Source organism: Typopeltis vanoorti, chromosome 10 (assembly GCF_054136105.1).
Source record: "Typopeltis vanoorti isolate ZY-2024b chromosome 10, IOZ_Tvanoo_1.0, whole genome shotgun sequence".
NCBI classification, from domain to species: domain Eukaryota; kingdom Metazoa; phylum Arthropoda; class Arachnida; order Uropygi; family Thelyphonidae; genus Typopeltis; species Typopeltis vanoorti.
In genome coordinates, this window is record NC_143558.1 from 102,272,236 (window position 1) to 102,297,824 (window position 25,589).

General features: G+C 35.2%; 1 protein-coding gene across 2 annotated transcripts in view; it reads left to right on the forward strand.

Moving 5' to 3' along the window:
* Nucleotides 1–25,589, forward strand: part of Tip60 (Histone acetyltransferase Tip60) — a 298,625-nt gene that overhangs the window by 134,687 nt on the left and 138,349 nt on the right. For both annotated transcript variants that reach the window (XM_090398626.1, XM_090398627.1), the window contains exon 5: nt 7,811–7,876. In XM_090398626.1, the coding sequence (XP_090254752.1) occupies nt 7,811–7,876 (66 nt within the window). The remainder of the gene's footprint in view (nt 1–7,810; nt 7,877–25,589) is intronic.

Genomic DNA, 25,589 nt, shown 5'->3' on the forward strand with positions numbered 1-25,589 from the left:
TATACTCCTAAGCGAGGATCACATTTCTTCTGAAGATGAGATTGACAGCCAAATAATGCAGCATGCTAAGACTAGATAGTTTATTTGTAACTGAAATCATTACAGTATCTTGGTGCAGACTATCAGAAGATACATTTCTTTTAAAGAAACTTGTGTCATAGTTATACGAATTATTTATATAAAAACACAAGGCATAATATTTATTTGATATTATAAGGCCATATATTTCAATCTGAAACTTACTAATCCTAGCTTGCAGCTTATCTTGTAATACAGATAGTTTTACAAGTTTACCAGTCTTTTTAGGTATGCTTTCCCCGTGAAGGATATTAATTCTTTCTTTTAGAGCAACTTGTGCCATTGTAAGTTTCAGACTAAAATATATGGCCTTATAATCGAATAAATATTATCTTTGCCTTGTGTTTGTAAATGATTCATGTATCAGAAGATACAGGCACATGATTTGAATTGAAGTATTGAGAAGCTCACCTATAGCCTCTTTAGAACCTTTAATATTTAAACTCTCCATAACACTAAAAAGTGTAGACAGCTGGTCCTGTGAGATGCTCACTTCATCCCTGTACACAAACTTCAACATCACTTTCAGATCTGTGTAATTTATGTCCTCGAGGATTACAGTGGGAAAGAATGTTCAATAAATAAATTGTAAAAGAATGGACTGCATGCAGGTAGTTACTCACCTACTCTGTTAGCCTTTAGGCTCTTACATTCACATGCTAAAGTTGCATTTGCATCTACAAGAGCTTCCCTAGAAAATAACTGAACAAAAACAGCTAACAAATTTTTATGGTGATTGTTCCATTTCGAACACATGGTCTGACTTTTGATCGTTATGAATTAGTTTATAATTATTCCTTAGCCATCCTGGTTGGCTGAGTGGTTAGTATATTTGCTCTCTAGCTAAGAGGCTGCAGGTTTGAATCCTACCTTGATATGGATGTTTGTGTGGAAAGGCATCTGTAACCCTGCCACTTCTTTTAGCAGAAGGCTTCACTTCCAAAACCCAGTGAGGTACAGGGATGACCATATGACATCTATGGACATCAAATGTGAATTTATTTTTTATTTTTATTTTTAGATTTATAGCAGCAGTCTCAGATGTCATATTTTCACTGGCAGTTAGTTTAATCAACATGCACATGTTTGTTAGGCTTAGCCACAAGATCAAAATTCCCAAAATCTATGAAAAAATTGCAACATGACTTTACTCACCAGAAATCCTATGGTAATTCTGATAATTTATAATATATTAATATAAATCAACTTTCAACAACTGTTAATATAACAGAAATTTAAAAAAGTATAGTATAACAATGTACTGCAATAATTAAAAGTTGACATTATTATAATTGGACATCAAAACTATTATTGTAAAAATTTAAAAAAAAAAAAAGAAATTATTCAGTATTCCTGCTGTATATTGATTTAAAAAATGTAAATTGCAAAAATGTAACATAATATTATTTACTTGCTTAAATGTCAAAAGCTAATTGTAAATTATTATTATACTTATTATGATTACTCACAACAACTCTTTACATCCCTAGACCTTTCAACAACTCATATGGTTCTTTTGTGAGATCGCATCTGATACCCACACTACCCAACAGCCTACCAAGAAATTTAAAACACATAGACAATTACAGAACATTAAAACAAAAACTCTGGAAACTATACCAACACAATTAATATAGCATTAACACTTATATACACATCACAAATCACCAGCATCCAATGCCTACATTCCATCCATAAACAGTACCAAACAACATAAATAGTGGAGGCTAATCCTACTCTCTTCATAAAAGCTAACCCTAGCTTCGAAGTAGGGGGATTAGCCCGCCTCATTCAACTAATACTCATAATCATAGACTGCAAATTATTGTAATGTATATGTCAATACCGTGTATGATAATGAATGATGATACTGATATTAAAAAAAAATTGTGTATTTATATTTAAAGAAAAAAATATTAAAAAGAAATAAGGTACTTTAAGCTGCATACAGAATTTTGTACAGAGCAGAAAATGTAATGTCTTAATTGTGCATATGTAAATACTCTGTATGATGATAACAGAAAAAAATTATTCAAAGAAATTATGTAGAGAAATTATATCTATTGTTATTGTTATTGTATATATAGAGTGTAAAAAATGTAAAAAAATCTGTAATAATCATTGTTAATATTATAATAACATACGTTGTAAACAATTATTATTATTTAAAAAATATTATATACGTGCAGATATCTGTTATGCACAGTTCTGTTCATGTAATGTATTATAAATATTATATATATAAAAAATTATTATTATATGTATGTATGTAATTTATCTGAGACATAATGTTAAAAAAAAATATTATTATTGTATGCATGTATGTAATTTGTCTGAGACATAATAAAAAAAAAAATAATACATGAATTATAGTTTTGTGCTAGTCACTTGAAATATATCAGTTATAATGCTACTGTATTAATTGGAATCTGTCCTAAACTACTTGAAACAGGATGTATAAATTTCCCACTTAGAATTTACCTGAAAGATAATGTAACTATTACCAAAAAAAAAAAGAAAAGAATAAAAATATATATATATGTATAATATATATTCTGCAGACTTCAGGGGTCATTTAAGGGTCAAAGCTAGATAACTGGGAAACCTCCACATAACATTTTAAGGAATTTGGAGCTGACTGGGACCTCTGGCCTAATCCTCTAATTTCTAATCCCCACCTTCTTGTAGTCCACTCCTTAGTAAGGATCTAGCTGGATACTGAATGAACATGGATGGGCTGGCAGTTTGTGGGTTTAGCTGATCAAATTTTATTCTTTATTAGTTTAAACCAAAAGAAAGTGATGGTGCAACAAGGTGGATTAACCCTGATGTTTTCATCAGGGCTAAAAGTGAAAAGTGAGATACTGGAATAAACTCAACATCAGCAGAATTCAAGATAGGCACTATCAGCATAAAAAAAAGTCAACAGTAAAGAAGTGGGACAGGCAGAAGAAAAACTACGACCTGAAAAAAAAAAAGTACAATTTCTCACAATTTCCTTTATTTTCTTTCATGTCATTTCTTCGGTTTTCTTTTCCTTTCACCATCCACTATGAAACAAGGAAATTCACCATTTTGTTTGTTTCATGGGAATAAAGTGTATGTGTGGGGGAGTCTATCTCGTTTCCCTAAATTCACTATAGTGAACTTTGTGCCATAACAAACTATTTCCTCTAGTTCCTAGGGGTTTTGTTAGCGAGTGCCAACTCTATAAAAGTTGTCTAACTTTTATCCAGTTGGATTATGCAGTTGTTGCACTGCATAATTCAGAAGGCATTTTCAGATGATCAAAGTAGAATTTTCATTCTATCTATCTAAAAAAGGAAAATAAAACTAAATGCAAGAATCAGAGAATAATTCACTACTGAGTGTTCCTGGTAAAATTTATGCCAGCATACTTGAGAAGTGGCTATGAAAAATTCTGGAAGAGAGACTTGGAAAAGAACAAACTGGATTCAATCCAAATAGTGGTTGTCAGGATCAGATTTTTACTTTAAGACATATAGTTGCAAAAGCTTAGGAATATAAAATGGACCTGTTTAACATTTATAGATGTGAAAAAAAAAACATGATTGGTGCCAAAAGAAAAGCTGTTCTAAACAATATTACAATTATATGGCTTAAACAGGATGTTATATTGAGCAATATGGTGTCTATATTTGAGTTATAAGTCAGTAGTTAGAATTGAAGAAGATACAAGTATGTGGGTTGATATAAAATCAGGTTTAAGACAAGGGTGCACACTATTGAATTGGAGTTGCTAATCTTAGCTTTTACTTCAAGCTCGTGTTATACACCTAATAGCGCCTCTGTAGTGCAATTGGAAGAACGATGGTACATTGCGCCCTTCGATTGGAATAGGCCTAAGTTTGGTTCTCGTCACGACGTGAGGAATCTTTATCTGGACGATTTCAATCGAAGGTGAGTTAGCCGATCTCATACAGAGGTAGCAGGGTTTTTTCTCCTGGAAACTTGGGTTTTTCATTCCACATACAGACAAATCAGCCCTTCAGAACACACGGAATTTACAGACAAAAAATACTAGGTGTGGTGGTGGTGGAGGTGGGCGGTAGATGGTGTTGATGGAGATGATTCATATTAGAGGTTCGGTGTAGTGGTTGAGACAGTTGTAGGTGTCCTCCCGTGATGAGTCTTCGGACTCCTTGGAGGTATCAGGAATAATAATAATCCAGTACAAGTCTACAGGATTCCTTAAACTAAAATGAATAAATGCTATAAAAATTTGGCATGAAAATTACCAATGAAAAGATAGACTTAAAATAGACAGGAACTATGAAAATATCATCTATTTCTTGAATGGTGAACTTATGGAACAGGTAAAGCATTTTAACTGTTTAGGCACAATTTTTAGTGAAGATAGCAAATTAACATGGAAATAGACAACAAAATAAGTGAAACTGGTATAATGGAAGTTATCTGAATAAATTTATATATGGAATAAGAGAGAAATTACTTAACATGCTAGAGTGACTGTACACAAGACAATGTTCAAACGAATTTTAACTTAGGAATCTTAGAGCTGGGTTAGAAGTCATCATCATTCTAGGGGGACAGTTACTGTCACTTACTATGGTGTGTTCCACCTTCCAGGTCATCCTATATTTCCAGTTTTCTTCTTTAATAGTTTAAAACCCTCTTCATTAATCTAAACTCCTCCTCTAAGAATGTATATTTTAGCCATCCTCATCTTCTTTTCCCTAGTATCTTCCCTATATGTTTATAATCCATTTGTTATGTCCCCATATGTGATCCAGAAATTTCGTCTTTCTTTCTACGATTGTCTTCTCAATACTCAGCTCTCTTTTATTTCACTCAGGACTTCTCTATTGGAATTTATTCCTAGCAATATGCTTCAATTCTTTTCCATTCTTCTGCTGGAAGACTGGGAAAGAAGTCTCACAACAATATAAGAACATGCTCCAAACAAATGTTTTTGTAAATCTTTTCTGTATATCTTTGCTTATATTACTCGTAATAAATGATTTCTTTTTCTTGAATACTTATTTTGTCATAGAAATTCTTCTTCAGATTTCCAGCTTCCTTCTTCCATCATCTTGAATAGTTCCTCTAAGATATATGAACAATTTTACTTGTTCAATCACTATTTTCACCTCTAATCACAATTTTATCTGTCTTATTTTGTTCCTTTAAACCTGCCACCATTATTTTAGTTTTTGTTACATTTATTTTAAGTCCATAATTAAATAAAACATCATCCATCCTAGATAATATCTGTTTTAAATCCTGTTGATTCTCAGCTAATACATCTACATCATCAGCAAAGTGTATCATGTATCTAACTCCACCCACAGTTACTATGTCCATTCCTCCTGGTATTAATTTCATTGCATTCTCTATATACTGGTTGAAAAGTAGTGGTGACAATGCACAACCTTGTCTTATTACACCTTTCTTAATTTCTGCAGTTGCTTCATTTTCCTGTATTTGTATCTTTATTTTCTGGTTGGTATACAATTTCTTAATTAGTCTTCTATGTCTTTAGTCTATTCCAGTTTCCTTCATTATTTGAAAAGCTTGTTCCACTGTATGTTATTGAATGCCTTTTCTAAATCTATGAAAATACAGTTATGTGTAACTTTATTTACTTCACCTCCTCAGTGAAGACAAAAGACTTGACCATTCTGAAATCCAAGCTGATCTTCATCTTAACATGCTAAAATGTTAAAAACAAAAGACAGACATTCAAATCAGTTTTAGCTGATGAATTTTAGAACTGGGTTAAAAGTTATCATCATTTAGATGTTTCAAATAGATCACAGATATGAGTGTTATGAGAAAAATTAGGGGAGTGAACATATGGCATCAATGGCAGAATCTTGCAAAAAATGAAGATATTAGGAAGGATTGATTTAGTTAGAAATACTTTAGAAAACCAAAATATAAGATCTGACAGATGACCGACTAATTTAGAAGAAATCTGTTGATAGGAAGTTATTAATAACATAATCTGTTTTCAAATAGTGCTACCATAGTACTGTACACCCATTCATGGTACATATTAGGAATTTGATATTGATATGGGTATCTCCATGAAATCTGACTCATCATTGATGCCCACTGACAGTTATTCACAAAATACCTATATACCTCTCCTTAAACTTATGACTTATTTAATGACAAAGAACTTGTAACTATGTGTGGCAACCTGTTGCCCTCATTCACAATTCCCCAAACAACAATTCACACCCCTTTACTGGCACCCCTTGTTATCTCTCTGCTTATCATGTATTGAAACATTTTTTTTATGCATCAGTCTTATAAAACTACTTTACTAATTTATGCTCATGTCATATCCCATCTTTCCTGTTTGTAAATTGAACAAATCTAAACAGTAAATGTGGTATTAAGGAAGTAATTACATTTACTCATTTTTCAAAGTAATTACTCCAGAAATTCAGAATGTCCTTATTGTCAGTTTTTATATCACCATTATGATCTTTGATTTCTTTTGTGGTACTCTTTCCTCCATTTTTAAGTTTTCTTGGTAGCCTCTGAAACATTTTGCTATCCTCATGATGTTTGTCTTATATTCTTTCAAGAAGATTTCCATGACTTTTGTTTAGCTATTATTATGCATAACCTTTTTTACTATTTTCATGTATTTTCTTATAGCATGTGTTGACTCACTAGCATGGAACTTTTTATATTCTTTGCATGTACAATGTCTTTCATTCTTTCAAAGTACCTCATTTTCCTTCCAGTTTATTTGAATTAAAGATACTGATTTATTTCATCATGTTTGCACAGTTAGGTTTCATAAATTCAATCTGTGTATTTAATTTGGCTAGTGGATGCTATATTATAAATTGTATAAGTTTACTCTTTAGCATAAATCATTTTAGTGTGCTAGCTCAAGTCACACTTGTATTGACAAGATCATAAAATTAAAAATAAAAAAAAAACTATTTGATTAGCTGTTTACAAGGCTGCTATTACTATTCCCTATATCTGGGGCATGTTGGAAAAAATAGCCAGAACACTGAAGCAATATAATCTTTGCACTGCTTTCAAATCTCATTTGAAGCTGGCTGCCATTATCCACTTTCCACTCCCTCCCCTCTCTGTTCCAGGTGCTTACTAAGTTCAGTGTTCTTGCAACTTATCATATTATGGTCAAACTAAGAGATCTGCTAACCTTGATGAACACAAGAAATATATCTGCCACCATGACCATGGCCAGTCAGGCTTTGCTGACCATGCTTTGGAACCTTGCACCAGATCATATGGAAAAAATTGCTATGCTTTCCCAAAACAAAAACAAACGTGAAAGACTTTTTATAATCAGTAGCAGATTTAAAAATTCAGCCTAATCTTAATAAATATGGCTAAACTTGCCAAGATTTGGGAAACATTAATTTCTAGGCCTAACAGCTAAGGCTATCCAATAGCACCCATAGATGCATCCCTCATAAGACTTTAATCTTCTAATCCAATTTCTCTACTTATTATGTTGTGTGTTTTATTACCCTTTTAATAACGCATCCTTGACAATGTCTCTGTGACAGAGACGAAATATAGGAATGGTTTAATTTGTGTTTAATTATTATTTGCTTTATTCATTCCATTAAATCTGTGAAATTATGTTTATCTTTTATTAAAAATAGAAATGTTAAACATATCTTTTCATATATATATTATGTATTATGTATTTACTGATTTAATTTTTTTATTTGATTTTGATTTTTTATAGAATGGTAATGTTCCTCCTAAAAAGACAAATGTTGGAAGGAAAAGAAAATTTGCTGCTATTGATGAGGTAATACAAGTGATAAAATATTAAGGTTATTTTTGAGATATATCCTCCCCACCCTTTCTTCTGAATTCCTGGACTGACTTGCTGATTACAGTTATTATCCACTGTGTCAGCCAGCATTTGCAATATAAATAACACCAGAGTAAAAATAAATAAATCATTTATTACCAACCAGCATCTTCAGAGCACAAATTACAACTTTTTAAAACACACAGCACTTAAGTAGGTTGTTGCAGAAACATTTCATGTTATGATATTTCAAATTGTAACTTTGAATTATAATATTCAAATTGGTACGTTGGTAAAAATTTACCACTAACAGAAACTCTTGACCTTATTAAACCGCATTTCCCTCTGACATATTTGAATTATTCAAGCAGGTTATTTGAATGGCGTATTCAAAGGTTTTGAAAAAATATGCAAACAGCTAGATGGAATAGCAGTTACTCCCTCCATATAATTTTTGTATAAATCATCTAGAAAGCCAAGCATCTAGCACTGTTACACACAAACTGGCTATGTTATGTAGATGAAATGTTTGCTATTTGATCTCGTTGCTCAGATGTATTAACCACACTACCGGCCAAGACGTCTATAGGCATCAAGGTTATCTTGGATGCGAAGTGCATATTAAAATTGTAATACCATTGATATTACATTGAAATATATGATGGATACGAAGCGTATAAGGATGCGTATTTGATCCATAATGGCCAATAAGGTGGTTAAATACATTTTTAGTACATTTAAACAGCCAGCATCCAAAAAAAGCTGTCTTTTGACATCCACAAACAACTGTCTTCCTTTCCTAGACACCCTAGTTACACATCTTCCAGATGGTTCACTATCCTTTACTGTTTATAGGACCCCCTCCCCTACACACACACACACTGGAAGGTATTAATAAGCAGTCATGCCATCAACCATACCGACACTGTATATGGCATCTGCTGAATAATAATAATCTTAATAATAATTGTTATTATTATCCGGTGTTTCAAGTTCCTTAGTATCGAAAGAGAGTTTTTGCTTTCTTAAGGTTTCTGCCTGGTCTCTGACGAAAACCAACCAGTTTGAAACAGCTGTCAGGCCAGTGGAACCTTAAAAAATTGACCAAATTAAAAAGCGAACATATGGACGCCTGGGTAGCATGCATGTTTTCTAAGGTAGTCTGTGCTAGGGAGACTCGTAAATGCTGGCGGGCGTGTTCCTGTAATCTCTCTGGTCAACTTATTTTTATGAAACTTTCATAGTTCCTACATTCAGCTTTGAAATAATGCTGGATCTAATATCCACTTGATTTTTATAATTTTTGCATCGCCGAACTGAAGCCTTTTGGCTCTTTATTTTAGTTATTATTATTATTATTATTTTTTTTTTTTTTTCAAAAAAAGTAGTGCAAAGGACAAAAAAAATGAAATCAAAGTATTTCTAATGTGTGGCTTAATGATTTTATTTGTGCTATTGTTGTCATTGGCTGCTCTTTTTTTTTTTTTTTTTTTTAATGGATTTCTAATTTTTATATATTTCGTAAAAGTGTATATTTTTGATGTTGTATTTTGTTAGGCATTTCAAAGATTGGGCTTATATTATTCTGAAAAGAATGGATACAAAAATCTTGATTTTTTTTTTTAAAAAAAAAGTTAATCATTTTATTTCCATCATGTCTTCCTATACATATTAGGTCTATAGCCTGTTACAGTCAAATAACTTAGCTTCTTATATAAATCTATTTTTGTTAATCATAGGATAGTTATTCTGCCTCCATATTTTGAAATGTCTGTTTGTGGGTAGTGTGTGTGTGTATTTTTCTACCTGGTTTCTCTGTTTTGCAAAGGACAGAACCAAGTTTCTGATATATATGGAAACCAGCCACCTCTATTGGTAATTCACTTCATTTGAATAGCCATTATAAATGTTCCTATATGGGTTTTGTTCTTAGAGTTTTCCATTCAAATGCTACTGTTGCCATTTGAATGGAAGGGCTTTTTAGCTGTATTTATATAGTGTTCTATCTATTTTTTCTGATATTTCCCTAATGTATGGTATTGCTATGGCAGTCTTGTAATTGTGGAGGATCTTGTGAATGGTTTTTTTTCCTTTTCTTTTCTTATCTTTGTTTTTTTTTGCTGAACCATTTTTTATAAGAATTTTATTCTTTTCTGTAATTGTTTTCAGATGTACAGTTATGTTACAAGTGAGGTACAGTGTATACTACTTTTTATGATGCTTAAAGAGTTAAGAGAATTTCACAAAGGGAACTAGAAATTATTATTATTATTATTATTATTATTATTAAAACAAGACCTCATGGAGTCAAAGACTCATCTAGGAGGTCCTTTTATCTCACACACATCTCATCATGCCGGGTCTTAAACACATTCAAACTCCTTGCAGACACCACACTCTCAGGCAAGGCATTCCAATCATTCACAACTCTGCACGAAAAAAACCTGCCTCTCACTCCCCTACTCACACCCTCTTTATACAGTTTCCAGGTATGACCTCTGGTTCTCCCCTGATCTCCCACTATTCTCTGTAGAACTTCTCCACCATTGATCCTATAACAATCCCTTACCAACTTGTAGGTCTCTATCATATCTCCCCTCTTCCTTCTCTCCACTAGACTCTGCAAATTACATCTTTTCAATCTTTCCTCATACTCGACATTCCAGAGGTCAGAAACTACCTTAGTCAGTCGCCTTTGCACCCTTTCCAACATCTCTTCATCCTTCTGAAAACCAGGTGACCAAATCTGGGCACAATAGTCCATGTGTGGCCTAATCAAAGCCTTATACAATGGAACAAGAATCTCCCTACTTCTACACGTCAGTGTCTTCCTCATCATTCCCAGAAGTCTTTATGTTGTCTTCACAATTTTGGCGATGTGTCCCCTAAATTTTAGATCCTTATCCACTATCACTCCCAGATCTCTTATTTCCTCTACTTCCAACAATATATTCTCACCAAGCATAAATTCTGCATCCCATCTTTGTTTTCCAAATTTTAAAACCTTACATTTTGCAACATTGAACTCGCATCCCCATTTGCTTGCCCAATCACTCAATTTATTCAAGTCTTCTTGCAAGGCCACAACATCTTCACTACTCTTTATGGTTCGTCCCAACTTTGCATCATCTGCAAACAACTGAATATCTCCATCCAAATCTTCGCCAATATCATTAATATACAAGTTAAATAGTAATGGCCCTAAAACAGATCCCTGAGGCACTCCACTAGTGACTTTCCTTTTCCTGGATATTGCACCCCCATACACAACTTGTTGATACCTATCAGATAGACAGTCTCCAATCCAATGCACTAATCTAATATCCTACCCCATCTGCTCTAGTTTGACTGTCAACTTATCATGAGGTACTCTATCAAAAGCTTTTGCAAAATCCAAGTATATTACTGTGTATCCTTCTCCTCTGTCCAAGGAAGCAGTCACTTTATTGTAATAAGTAAGTAGATTACTAAAACACGACCTCCCTTTAGCAAATCCATGCTGTCCATCAAAGATTATACCATTGTTGTCAACCCAACTCTGGATCCTAGTTCTCACAAGCTTCTCCAACAACTTAACCACAACACCTGACACACAGATAGGCCTATAGTTTGATGCTTGAGTTCGATCACCTCCTTTATGAAGTGGCACAATCTTGCCCTCCTTCCACTCTTTAGGGACTTGACCAAGTGCAAGACTCGTATTAAAAAAATATGTCAAGGCAGGTGTCAACTCTCTGGCACATTCCTTCATAATATGCGGTGATATATTATCAAGTCCCACAGCTTTATTTACATCTAGTTTACTCAACTTCCCAAACAAACACCTCTTGCTCACTTACAGTCAGTCTCTCCTCCCCATCATCAACTGCTCTTAATCTCTCCATGAAGTCACATTCACAAGATTGAAAGATCTTTATGAACTGCTCATTAAGTATCTCCACCACACATTCTGCAACAGCTGTCTTTATACCATTTCCTCCAATCAATGTCATCCTTCCATAATCATTCTTTCTTTTGCTGGCTACATATCGAAAGAACTCCCTAGGATTCTTTTTAGCTTCATTAGCTAACTGCTGTTCATACCTCTCTTTAGCTACTCTCACCAACCAAGTCACTCTCCTTGCCTGGTCTTTGTAGAACTCATGAAATTGGTTACTTCCACTTCTCTTATGCTGCCTCCACAATGCCCTTTTTCTCTGTATTGCATGCTTAATCTCTTTATTCATCCATCTCACACCTAACTTATTTAACCTTCTCACCCGTGGTATACATTTAGACATTGCATCCACTAAATATTTTTTGAAAATCCCCCAAGCTGCATTGATCTCTTTTCCAGCTAACTCCTCATTCCATGCAACACCTGCAAGCTGTCTCCTGAGCTCTTCATAATCACCTCCCTTGTAGTTCCACATATATTCTCTTTTCACAGGGGTCCTTGCACTGCTGGCAATCACCCAAGTAATCACCTCATGGTCACTTTCACCAATTGGTGGATGATTTGATACCTCATTGATAATTACATCCTCCGATGAGATGACCAAATCCAAGACCCTTAATCCTCTTGTGCCCTCTGTTACATACTGTCTGAGGTAGTTATCCCTCAGAAACTCAAGAAACTCATTTTCTTTACTTCCAGTTGCTATCTCTTCATTCCAGTCTATATTGCCATAATTAAAATCACCCATAATGATCACCCTTTTCTTATTTGCTTGGCTTATTTGACTATACATTTCACTATCACCACCATCCACATTACCAGGTCTATAACAACATCCCACCAAGTATTTGATTCTATTCACCTCTATCTCACACCATACTGCCTCAAAACCACTGGCCCCATTTCCCTCTTGCATCTCTACCTTGTATGGACATAACTCTTTCTCTATCATCAATAGCACTCCCCCTCCCTTTTTACCCCTTCTATCCTCACGAAACACATCATACCTTTTCATCTCTATTCCTGTCAGGATGTCATCCTCATCTAACCATGTCTCACTTATTCCGACAATCTCTGGGTGCACAGACGCAATTAGTGCAACCATTTCATCCGCCTTGTTTCTTATACTGGATCTACAGCTATTTCCACTGATACCACTCACTCGATGTGATCTCTCCATGCTGGACTGGGGCCATTTCCCTTTCTGCTTCTTCATTTTAGAACCCTTTGCAATTCCATCTGTTTCCTTTTGATCCCTGATCATCCCATTACTTTCCTGTAATGGGATGATCAGGGATCAAAAGGAAACAGATCCTGAAATGAATGTAACTTTTAGCCCTTTACAAGTACTATACTGCTGAACCAGATGTGTCTGAATGATTGTATTTAATAAATCTTTTTCAGTAAAGTGATATACTTGTCTTTTGATAATTGTGTTAATTATTTTTTTTATTATTAATAAAATGTAACTTTACAGTTCAAATGTCCTGAACAGAACATAGAAAATGTTTAAGCATTTTCATTTTACAAATATGGGATTACAAGAAAAAAAAAAAACATATAATTCAAACTAAAATGGAGCATACTCATTATCATTTTTGATTTACAAGTTTTTAAAATGATATTTATTTTCTTCTTGTGGATTACATATGCTAGATAGTGTTTAATACTAGTTAATAAGTGTTTGGGTTTTGCGGAGTTTATTTTGCACTTGGTTAGACTATAATAAATTTAGTTTAATCCTTTATCCAAGTGTAAGCAAACAAAGTTTGCACCTAAAAATATCTTCAGGACTGAGGTAAGGTGGTACATCCCTAGGCAACTTGCAGCACTAGGGATGTACTACCTTACCTCAGTCCTGAAGATATTTTCAGGTGCAAACTTTGTTTGCTTACACTTGGATAAAGGATTAAACTAAATTTATTATAGTCTAACCAAGTGCAAAATAAACTCCGAACATCTCTCTCTAAATCCAGAGTAATTTAATAATAAGGTGGTATACCGGTTGGCAACTCATATAGGTAAATATGACCTCTCCATTGCTTCTGCCTTAGTATCACCACTCTGGGTCTGCCTCCCACTGACGAGACCTCAATAAAGATCGAAGCTGGTCTGGGTAGTGGCCCTTCCCTTAATACATAGCAGTATACATGTTCACAAGGAGATGTGCTTTGCATTATTGGAGATACTGAGACAAGGAGTGATGAGAGCTTGGTCCACCTTTGCTACGAGTTGCCTAGGGATGTACCACCTTACCTCAGTCCTGAAGATATTTTCAGGTGCAAACTTGGTTTGCTTATACTTGGATAATGGATTAAACTAAATTTATTATGGTTGGGTTTTTCATTTGTCTTTCAAGGCTTACTTTTTTAAGTGCATCTATTACATAGAAATAAAATGAAAAGTTAAAAGAAGGAGCATTGAATTTGCAATTTGTACTCTGAAAAAAAATAGAAGGAAATAAACTTTTTTTTTATCGGAAGAAAGAAAAGAAAATTGAGGACTGTAACCCAACGGAAGAATAACATGAATGTTTACAAACTGATTTAACTGAAAGGGAGAGTTGTAATAATACATGGCATGATCCACTCATGAGTGGATGATGCCAAGTGGTTACAAAAGATATTCTATTCATCATTATTATCATCAGACTTCCATGGAGTCATGAGTCTCTTTATGGACATTATTAGCAATTGGCAGTTCATATACAATAATTTATTGATTGTAGGAGATTTTTGACATATCCTGGATATGTCAGCCATTCTCATATGGTCTTTGAATAAAAGTGAGGAATCTGATTAATGCTGTAATAATAATAATAAAAGTAATATATAGATTCTTGGGTAGAATTCATATCTTTTTAATACTCTGACATCTACTCTAGGTTGTTCATCCTATTACCAAAAACTTTGAAACTCTTAGTTCTTTCACAAACAAATATTTTTTACTTACTAAGTATAGACAGTAGCAGATATTTTATTTTGAAAATGGAGCTGTTTTTTAACCCATTTTCACATTGGCTGCATGATTCTAACATACATGACAGAATTTTTGTAGACATTATTCGATTCAAATTGTTAACAATTTCACAATGATCTATTGAGGTTTGCGTTTCTTTGTGGAACAACGTGTAGTGGATATTCTCAATATTATGTTTGTATTCTGCCATATAAAAATAAACTTGGGTACAGCATGTCTTTATATGATTGCTATAAAAGCATTTTTTTCTTTCTTCTTGTGAATTGCTCTGAAATCCCTGCCTTATTGGATAGGGTGCTTTCATAATCCTTTCTTCATAGTAATGGCTTCTCCTGGTATTTTCTTCTTGTCTCACTCTTTTTTTTATTTTTTAATCATCTCTGCTTTACTCATTTTACTTCCCATTCCTTTCTTATTCTCTTCTGTATCATGTTTAAATGTATATATTAATATTCTGCCTTGTATTTTTCTACCTTTCATAACATTACATAGGTTTTGCATGTATACAGCAAGGCTTAGATGATGCTGTTATTCATGTTATTTTTGATTGTATTTAATAACAACATCACAGTATGACCAAATAAACTTACTTTGCCTTAATATTTTTCTAGATTCAATCTGGTAACTTTAGAGCTAAGCACCTGTCAAAAAATACATGTGTACTACAACCATGTATGCAATGAGAAAATTAAAATTATAATTCAAGATATAATTAAAGTCCAAGCAAGTGCTCTTTGGGGCTAGAGGCTTTACATTATCTTCATATTTAATGTCTTTTTTTCAATTTTTTTTCCCTTCTGCAATGAACTAAACAAGCATACTAGAGCTGCTTTATTTATTATTATTAATGTTATTAAGAGAGACATCCTGGGAGCCAGGGACTCAATGAAGGATGCCATGCTATCTGCACCAGCTGTCATATATCTGTTCTTGAATTCATTCACACTCCACATCCGGTGGCAATTCATTCCAGTCATGCAGCACTATATGAGAGAAAAATATCTAGCCCTCACTACCTTCTTGACAGCATTGATTCTCAACTTCCAAGGTTGCCCTCACATCCTTGCCCCACCCTCTATAAAATGAAAAATTCCATCTGCTGAAATCATGAATGACCCTTTCAGACATATGTAGATCTCAATCATATCATCCCTGTTTCTGCTGTTTTCTAGTATCTATGTTCTACAAATTCTCAATCTGTATTCATAATCAGTATTCCACAATTCCGATATCATTGGGAAACCTGCACATAATAGTCCAAGTGAGGTCTTATCAAGGCCTAGTAAAGAGGCAAAATGACATCCTTATCTTTACATGTCAAGGTTTGTTTCAGCATAGCAATTATTCTCTGAGTTATATTTGCAATCTTTGCTATATAGTCATTGAATTTCAACTTCTACTTGTCTACTAAAACTTCAAGATCCCTAGCCTACCAGTCTCTTCTGTCATAATCAAACCAATATAATGACATTGGATATCTCATTACACCAAAGTGCCTGACTTTACATTTACTAAAGTGCATGAATTACATTTATCAAACACACGTGATGTAGCATGTGTTTAATGTATTCATTGCCGAGAGTGAATGGTTGTGTTATGAGAACGAGAATGGTGAGAACTTTTGTAGGAAATGTTTTGTAAACGAGTGTAAGAAATGCAGGTTGTGTCAGGAGCAAAAGAATGAAGAGACTTGTATAACAGATATAAGGCAGGATTGTGGAACTGTGGTGTTAGTGGAAACTTTGAATGAAAGTGTGCAAAATACAATTATGAGTTTGAAGAAAGTGATTGAAAGTAATACTGTATCTACTCGAATATAACTCGCACTTTTTTCTCCAAAATTAAAATAAAAAAATCGTGGTGTGAGATATATGTAAGGATTTTTGGAAACTAAAGTTTTACAGGAAAAAACTAAATTGACGTTTATAATTAAATCTTCAGTATTCATTATAATTTATAATTGTTCACATTATTTATAAAATGAATGCATTTAAATGTTAATTATCAATGTGATTTACACGTTTGGCCACTCTCCTTCATCATGCGATATATTTGAATCTTTTAGTAACAATGCTTCTGTAATTAAATGAATTATTTTTAGCAAAATCATGTCCCAAGCTCTCAAAATCTAGTTGCATAGTTCTAATAATGGTATCTTAATCTTAATCCATCCCCATGCAATCCAAAATCAAGAAGAAGTCAGTGCCCTCACTCTCACATTTCCTGTACTGGTTGCATCCATCTCTATGCATAAGACTGCTGCACTATTAACAAAAGATCAAGCGACTCAACCACAAAGACAAGCCGATGATTGTTGACATAAAATGCTGATTCTCTTCAACCAAATTCCAAAATATCTGAAACTTCCATAACAACATTCACTATTTCTTAAAGTTTTAAGTGAAACTTTTTAATTTCTTTTTTCATAAAGTAAAATCAGGGGTGCGAGTTATATGTGAGTGAATATGGTAATGCAGATGATGAGATGCCAGTGTGGAAAGAAATTGCATGTTTACATGGACTCCTTAATGGACAGAATGTGAGCTTGAGCAACTGGAGAAATGATTGATGTGTGGTTAAGAATGATGGAGAATAAATGAAAGAGTAAATGGAAAAGTATAAAAGTGTAAGAAACTGGAAGAAAAGAGATAGTATTGTATGATGATTCAATGATAAGTGGTATACTTAATGAGAAAGTGATGAAAGTGTGTTTTCCAGGTGCGAAGATAAAGGATGTTAGTGAAGTTAATGCAGATGAAAGAAGCAAACAAGTTAATTGTTTTGGCAGGTACAAATGATAATGATTTCAAAGATGAGAAATATGCAGTGAAAGAAAATATGAAAGAGTTGTTAGTAGAAGCATAAATGAAGAGTAAGAAAGTAAAGATTGTGAGTATACTACCTCAGTGTGTGTGTGTGTGTGTATATATACAGGGTGTTCGGGATAAATTTGACAGTTTCGTAAGGAAAAAGAAAATCTTCTTTGTATCTATTAAATTTAATGAATTGACAAAAAAACATTACAGGCAGAGTTAATTACAATACTATCAACAAGATTTACTCAAAATAACCACCATTAGCATCGATCACAGCTTCAATTCTGCTTCGGAACCTCGAACAAGCTGATGCTACAGTCTCCCTGGGAAGGGCCGCAAAAACTGTTTTAATTTTATCCATTAACTGGGCTTTTGTATTACTGGAAGTGCGATTGGTGTCTTTTTCAACTGCGCCCCATACAAAATAATCCATGGGGTTAAGGTCTGGGGAGTTTGGAGGCCAAACATTTGGACTGGTGAAGTCGTAGAAATTTTCAGACAACCATTTTTGACTTTTCCCAGAGGTGTGGCAAGGGGCCGAATCCTGCTGCCATACATACGGCCTACCATTGGCTACCCTTGTTATCCAGGGCTTGACTACAGTTAGCAACTCCACGAACAAAGCCCGAATTCCAATGCCAGGGTTCTTCAACACCTGTTCCTGCAGATTTGCGAGGAATTCTGCTGTACGAACGCAATCAGATCGTCTGCTAGGGATCTTTCTTCTTGCTACATCCTCGTAGTCACCATTGCAAGTCTCTAGTTCATGCCTGATTGTTTTTACTGTATTCAGGGAGCATTGGGCAGCAGTCGTAATATCCTTATTTTGATGGCGGGCACGAATCATCATGATACAAGTTATTCTCTTCCATGATTCAGGTGGGTTCCAGCTATCCATCCTTTCTCACATCTTGTATATGAATGAAGAAGGGTCCAAACTTTTAAATGAAGAGAAGTGTGTGTTAATACATGTAACTTACGGAAAAATATAATTAATTATAAATATGTCAAATTTATCCCGAACACCCTGTACATGTATCTATATTTTTGTGTACTGTTCTCCAAAAATAATTCATTTAGTTGTTATTCATGTACATTGATTCATATACATGAATATCAACAACTGATCATTAGCATATTCCAATCTACACACATGAATTAATAATATTAAGCAAACATCTAGAGTACACTATGAAAATAGCATTATGCTATTTCTGACACTTCCCTAATGATAAATTTCCCTTTTCGGTATCAGAAAACAAGCTGATACAAACCAATCATGTTTCTGGGGTTATGAGAAGTGGCTTGGAAATTCTTTATGTTAATTTTTATTATGATACAAAAATACTGTATAATTTCTAAAATAACACAAAAATAAAGAATCAGATTAATAATTGTGATGAGGAGACTAACAAAATTCCCTTTATAGAATGACAAAGAAATGCACCATATATGTGGATTCATCGAGGGGAGGCCAGATACTACATGCACAAGCGATTATACTTATTCTTGAATTCATTCACACTGCTTGCACATACCATATCCAATGGCAATCCATTCTAATCATACACCACCCTATGAGAGAAAGATCCAGCCCTCACCCTCCTCCTTAGTGATATCCATTCTCAGCTTCCAAGGATGCCCTCTTGTCCTTTCCCCACCCTCCATAAAATGAAAAATTCCATCAACTGAAATCTAGTATGACCCTATCAGAAGTATGTATGACTCAATCATATCACCCCCTCTTTCTCCTGTTTGCTAGCATCTGCAGTCTACAAATTCTCAATCTGGATAATTGTGATGAGGAGACTGTAATCAGTATTCCACAATCCTGATATCATTTTTATCACTCTCCTCTGCACTCTCTCCACTGTATCAGAATCACAACGGAAACCAGACCTGCACACAATAGTCAAAGAGAGGTCTTATCAAGGCATTGTAAAAAGACAAAAATAACATCGTTATCTTTACATGTTAAAGTTAGTTTCAGCATTGCAATTATCTTTTGAGTTGTATTTGCAATCTTGCTTTATGGCCTCTGAACTTCAACTTGCCATCTACTAACTCTCCAAGATCCTAGCCAGATCAGTTTCTTCCAGCATATAAATAAAATATAATACGACATTGGATATCTAATCATGCTGAAGTTTATGACTTTACATTTAATGACATTGAACTGGCATCCATTTCTCATGCCCACAATTCCAGCCTATTCAAATCATTCTGCAAGTACTGCATATCAGTAGCATTCCTGAATATCCTACCTATCTTCGCATCATCAGCAAATAGCTGTATGTCACCTGTCAAATCCTGCTCAACGTCATTATGGTACAGACTAAATAACAGTGTACCAAGGACTGATCTTTGTGGCACAGCGCTAGTTACCTTAAATCTTGCACTCACATCCAGTGTATACCAATTTTTGATATCTGTCAGTCAGCTATCCTCTTAATCCCCCAAATATTCTATAATCCAAACCCATATTCTCCAATTTTATGCATGGACAGCCTTCCATGCTGTATTCTGTCAAAAACCTTAGCAAAATCCAAAAAGTATCATGGTCTTTCCGTTGCCCTTGTCTAGCTCAATGATGACAGTATAGAAAGCGAGCAAGTTCTTCAAACATGAACTTCCCTTAGTAAACCCATGCTGTTCATTGCAAAGTAGAGATTTGCCGTCAACCCATTTCTGAATGCGAGCCCTAATCAATTTTTCCAAACTCTTCACTACCACTCCTGAGATAATGATTGGTCAATAGTTGGATACATCGACCTTAGAACCACCCTTGTGCAATGGGATTACCATACATTCTTTACATTTCTGCAGAATCTTCCCTGTTCTGAGACTCAAATTATATAGCCTGGTCAAAGGAATAGCCAGTTCAGCTGAACACTCTTTTAGCACCTATGCATATACTATCAGTCTCTATTGTTGAATAGTTATTCAGTTGGTGCAACAGCTCTAATACCTCCTCTTCATACACCTAAGTTTCTTCAGAAGAGGTAGCAATGAACTCAATGTTGCATACACCAGGTTGATAGTTTTTTTATCAAAATGGGCACTCATTAGTTGAAAAACCTCTTCTGCATCTGTCATCCTCACACTATCTGCATTCAGAAGAGTTCTTTCATATTCATTTTTTCTTTTATTTGCAGCATATTTATAGAATTCTTTGGGGTTGTCTTTAATTTACAGAGCCAGTTTCTTTTCCTACTCAGAATTTGCTTTCCGCACAATGGTTTGACTCTTCTGGCCTGCTGCTTATAATTTTCATAGCGGACATCATCTTATGCACAAGGTATTCCTACCACATCATCCTTTTCTTACGAATCTCTTGCTTAATAAGATTACACACCCATTTGACTCCTACCCTATTTATTCTTTAAACTCTCAGGACACATTCTGATATTGCATCATTTAAGAATTTTTTAAAATGTTTTGAACTGGTATTCTTCCCGTCCAGCAAAACGATGCTATTCTGCTGAACTCAGTACACTTATCAGTACACTCATGAAACAGAATATATATATATATATATATTCAGGGCCCAACAAATTATGCAAAACCTTTCTTGCCACACAAAAAAATTTACACTCCCAAGCCTGCCATTTCTTAATGATGTCATTATAAATCAATAGGAGTTCTAAAAATGATTGATAGTGATGTACATTGGTTGGAATGTTATTTTTTTTTAATTCAATAAAAAGTATTCTATTTTGTGTAGACTGTAGATACTAATCAACTAGCAAAATACACTCGACATGGACAAAGTGTGTGAGCATATATCTTGAACCCTGTGTGTGTGTGTGTGCATGTGCATAAACACATTCATACTGGAATGATACAAAAATGCAATATATCTTGACCACTATACACAGCTTTGATCTCAAGAGTTTCTTGTGGATGATAAAGTGGCAAAGAGAATCTGGAGTATTAGGAACAAGAAGGAAGAATTTTGGGCCCTGGTTGGCTCTTCCTTGCCACAGGTTATTGGCATTAGTGAGACATGGCTGACAGAAGATGATATAGCTAGTGGGATAGAAATTTGTATAGAGTGTTGTTTAATGAGAATGTTATCACATTCTCATTAAACAACACTCTATACGTGCAACATCAGGGAAATTAGAGATATTAGGGGGGATGAAATCAAGCACGTGTCTGGCCACCCCTGTGATAAATGAGCATGTGTACTGTAATGATTATGCAATGCAGAATGGGATTTCATAGTCTCCAATTTAAATGGCTTGGTAATGACATTACACGAGGATTACTATGGGTACAAAGGTATGTTGAATGCATGTACAACAATGCGAGAAGTATCAGAAATAAGGGAGAGGAATTTTTGTCATTTGTCAACTTCACTTGGCCAAAAATTATAATTATCAGTGAGACCTAGTTCACTGAAAAATATAGTTACAGGGATAGAATATAAAGGGTATTGTATTTTTAGGGAGGATACAGAAACGGGACAGAAGGCAAGGTATTCCTGATGATAGTTGAAGAATTATATCCAACAAAATTAGAAGTTAAAGAGGATTTAGGTCTGAGGGAGATGGTTCGTTTGAGGTTGTCCAGTGTGAGATGGAGACAAAGAAGACAAAATATGTTGTTGGGTAATGCTGTGCTATGGTGGGAGTGGGGTGGCTACAGGAAGGTATAGATACTGTGTATCAGCAGATGAGCACAATGAGTGTAGGTCGAACAATTATTATGGATCACTTTAACTGTGGAGACATTGATTGGAGGGGGGATGGCAAGATGGGAGTGTGATTTATACAGTTGCTAAGGGATAATTACATGAAACAACATGTTATAGAGAAGATAAGGGAATTGAGAGTTACTTACTATTATAATAACGGAATTATCTTCTTCTTCTGCAGCTTCTCCCACTTAAGTGGGGTCACTGTTCATAATGAGTCTCCTCCACACCTTCCTGTCTTGGGCTGTCACCACATCCAAGTTCTTCATCCTTAAGTCCTCTTCTACCAGCTCCCTCCATCTCCTCTTTGGCCGCCCACGCTTCTGCCTTCCTTGAACATCCATCTGCATGACCCTTCTTCTCACATATTCATCCTCCCTCCTCATCACATGACCAAACCATCTCAACCTTGCCTCCTGTATTTTCGCTCCTAAGTTCATAACTTTCACTGTTCCCCTGACATAGTAATTTCTCAGACGATCCTTTCTGGTCACACCGCACATCCATCTAAGCATTCTCATCTCTGCTACTTCCATCCTGCTGATGTTATTTTTCCTCAGGGCCACAGTTTCTATAGTATGTCATAGCTAGCCTCACTATTGTCCTATAGATTTTGCCTTTCAGATTGATCGGCACCCTCTTATCGCATAACACTCCAGCCATCTCCCTCCAGTTCCTCCAACCCGCTTGTATCCTGCATCCCACTTCCTTCTCAGCTCCTCCATCTTCTTCCCCTGTTGAACCTAAGTATCTAATGTCTCTCACCTTCCTGATGACATTTCCTTCCAGCTCCAGATCTGTCTCCTGTCTGCTGCCCACTGTGCAACACATATACTCTGTCTTACTTCTGCTCAGTCTCATACCTCTCTCTTCCAGTACTTTTCTCCATCTTTCCAGTTTAGTTTCCGCTTCTTCTCTTGAATCTACACACAGCAAGATGTCATCTGCATACAACATTGTCCAAGGTGCATCTTCTCTCACCTCCTCTGTTACCACCTCCATCACAATATTAAACAGAAATGGACTTAATGCTGACCCTCGATGCAAGCCAGCTGTTAGACAGGTTTGAACACTTGTCTTCACATTTCTGTACATTTCCCGCACCAACCTGACATATTTCTCCGGAACCTTCTTCTCCCTCAGACACCTCCAGACCTTGCCTTGCACTCTATCGTATGCTTTCTCCAGATCAATAAATGCCAGATGTAGCTCCCTTTGTTTCTCTCGATACTTTTCCATCATCTGCCGTAACCCAAAGATAGCATCTGTTGTTGATCTACCGGGCATGAAGCCAAATTGTTCCTTTGCAATCTCCACCTCCTTCCTCAATCTACCATCAAGAACCCTTTCTAGTATTTTCATTGTGTGGGACATCAACTTTATTCCTCTGTAATTTTTACAGTCTTGTGCATCCCCTTTACCCTTGTAGATGGGGACAAGAATACTCTCCCTCCATTCCTCGGGTATATTTTCCTGTTGGCAAACTTTCATGAACAGGTCCCACAGCAAGTCAATTCCCTCTTCCCCCAGTGCATTCCATGCCTCCACTGGAAGTCTGTCGGGGCCCCACTGATTTTCCATTCTTCATCCTCTTCATGGCCTCCGTCACTTCCACTCTACTGATGTTCTGCACCATCCTCTCAGAAGGCTGCCCATCTTCTCTGTGAGTCCTTGCATTTTCCTCATTCAAAAGTCCCTCAAAGTATATTTTCCATCTGTTTCTTATGTCCACATCCCTCCATAATACTCTTCCTTCAGCATCTTTGATCCCTCACATGTAAGATGTCTTTTGCTGCTTTATTTCTACATTTCGCTAGTTGATAAATTTTTCTCTGTCCTTCCTTTGTTTCTAATTGATCATACAGATCTTGATATGCCATGGCCTTCGCCTATGCTACAACTCTCTTGGCTTCTTGCTTTCTCTCTCTCTGTACACCTCTCTGTCCTCTTCCACTCTTGACTCATCCCACTTCTGCTTTGCCTTCCTCTTAGCTGTCACTGCCACTTGTATATTATTATTCCACCACCAACCCTCCTTCTGCTCTCTAATCTTTCCAGATGTCTCACACCAAGCACCTCGATTGCACAGCTCAGGATTACTTTTGAATAATAACGGAATTAACTCACGTTAGATATTCCTTATTTGTAGAATTTTCGCCTGAGTGTCACAGGCATCATCAGTACAAGTACAAAGGTTAATTGTTATATTTACAAAGTGCCACCTACGTAGCTAAGGTTAAATTTCCTAACTTTATTTTAAAAAAAAAAAAAAGGTGTCTACCAGATTCCCTGCTCGTGTTGGTTATCATATTTCAGACAAACAGGAAGATCTGCTCTGATCCAGTTAGAAGAACACAAGTTTTGTATCTAGTACCTTGAACCTGAACAGTCTGGACTTGAAGAGCATACCATCAACACTAGACATAGAGTTCAGTGGAACAAGACGGAAGTCATTCACAAAAGTAATTGAACGGCTTTACAAAGAAACATGCGAAACATTATTTCACTCCCATAACCTAAACAGATCTGATGGTCTATGTTTTTCTCCCTTGTGGGAGATAGCACTTTGTAAATCAGCAAATCTTTCCTAACTTGTAATTACACACACACACACACACACACACACACATATAAAAATATTTTTATATATATATAAAAAGTTTGTATATATTTAACCTAAGTATATATTTAAATTTTGGAAATTTAACCTTAGCTACTTAGGTGGTGCTTTGTAAATATAACAGTTATTGTTTAATTAGCCTTTGTACTTGTACTGATGATGCCTGTGATATTTAGGCGAAAATTCTATGAATAAAGAATATTTTACGTGAGTTTATTATAATAGTAAGTAATATGTCTACTCACAGTATTTCCTTACCGAAACTTATATCGGGAATTGAGAGTGTTGGATCTGATAATAGCATCAGATGATATATCCATAACCAAGGAAGGCACTGCCTCCAATAGGGGAGAGTGACCATGCAGTCTTGTTCTGGGAATTTGCTAAATTTGTGGAATTCTGTATCAAGAAAGGATTTATGTTGAGGTATAGAGCTGGTAATTATGACAGACTTAGGAGGCATCTTGGAGCAGTGACATGCTTGAGAAGGTACAAGGAAAGAATGTCAGTAGTGCATGGCAAATGGTCAGAGATTGCTTGACAGCATCAGTATCAGACTGTGTACCCAAGTTTGGGATGATAAACCAAGTTAGAATTAAGTGATGAGTAGGAATATAAAGCAAGAGCTACAAAAAAAAAGAAAACATTGTGGAGGG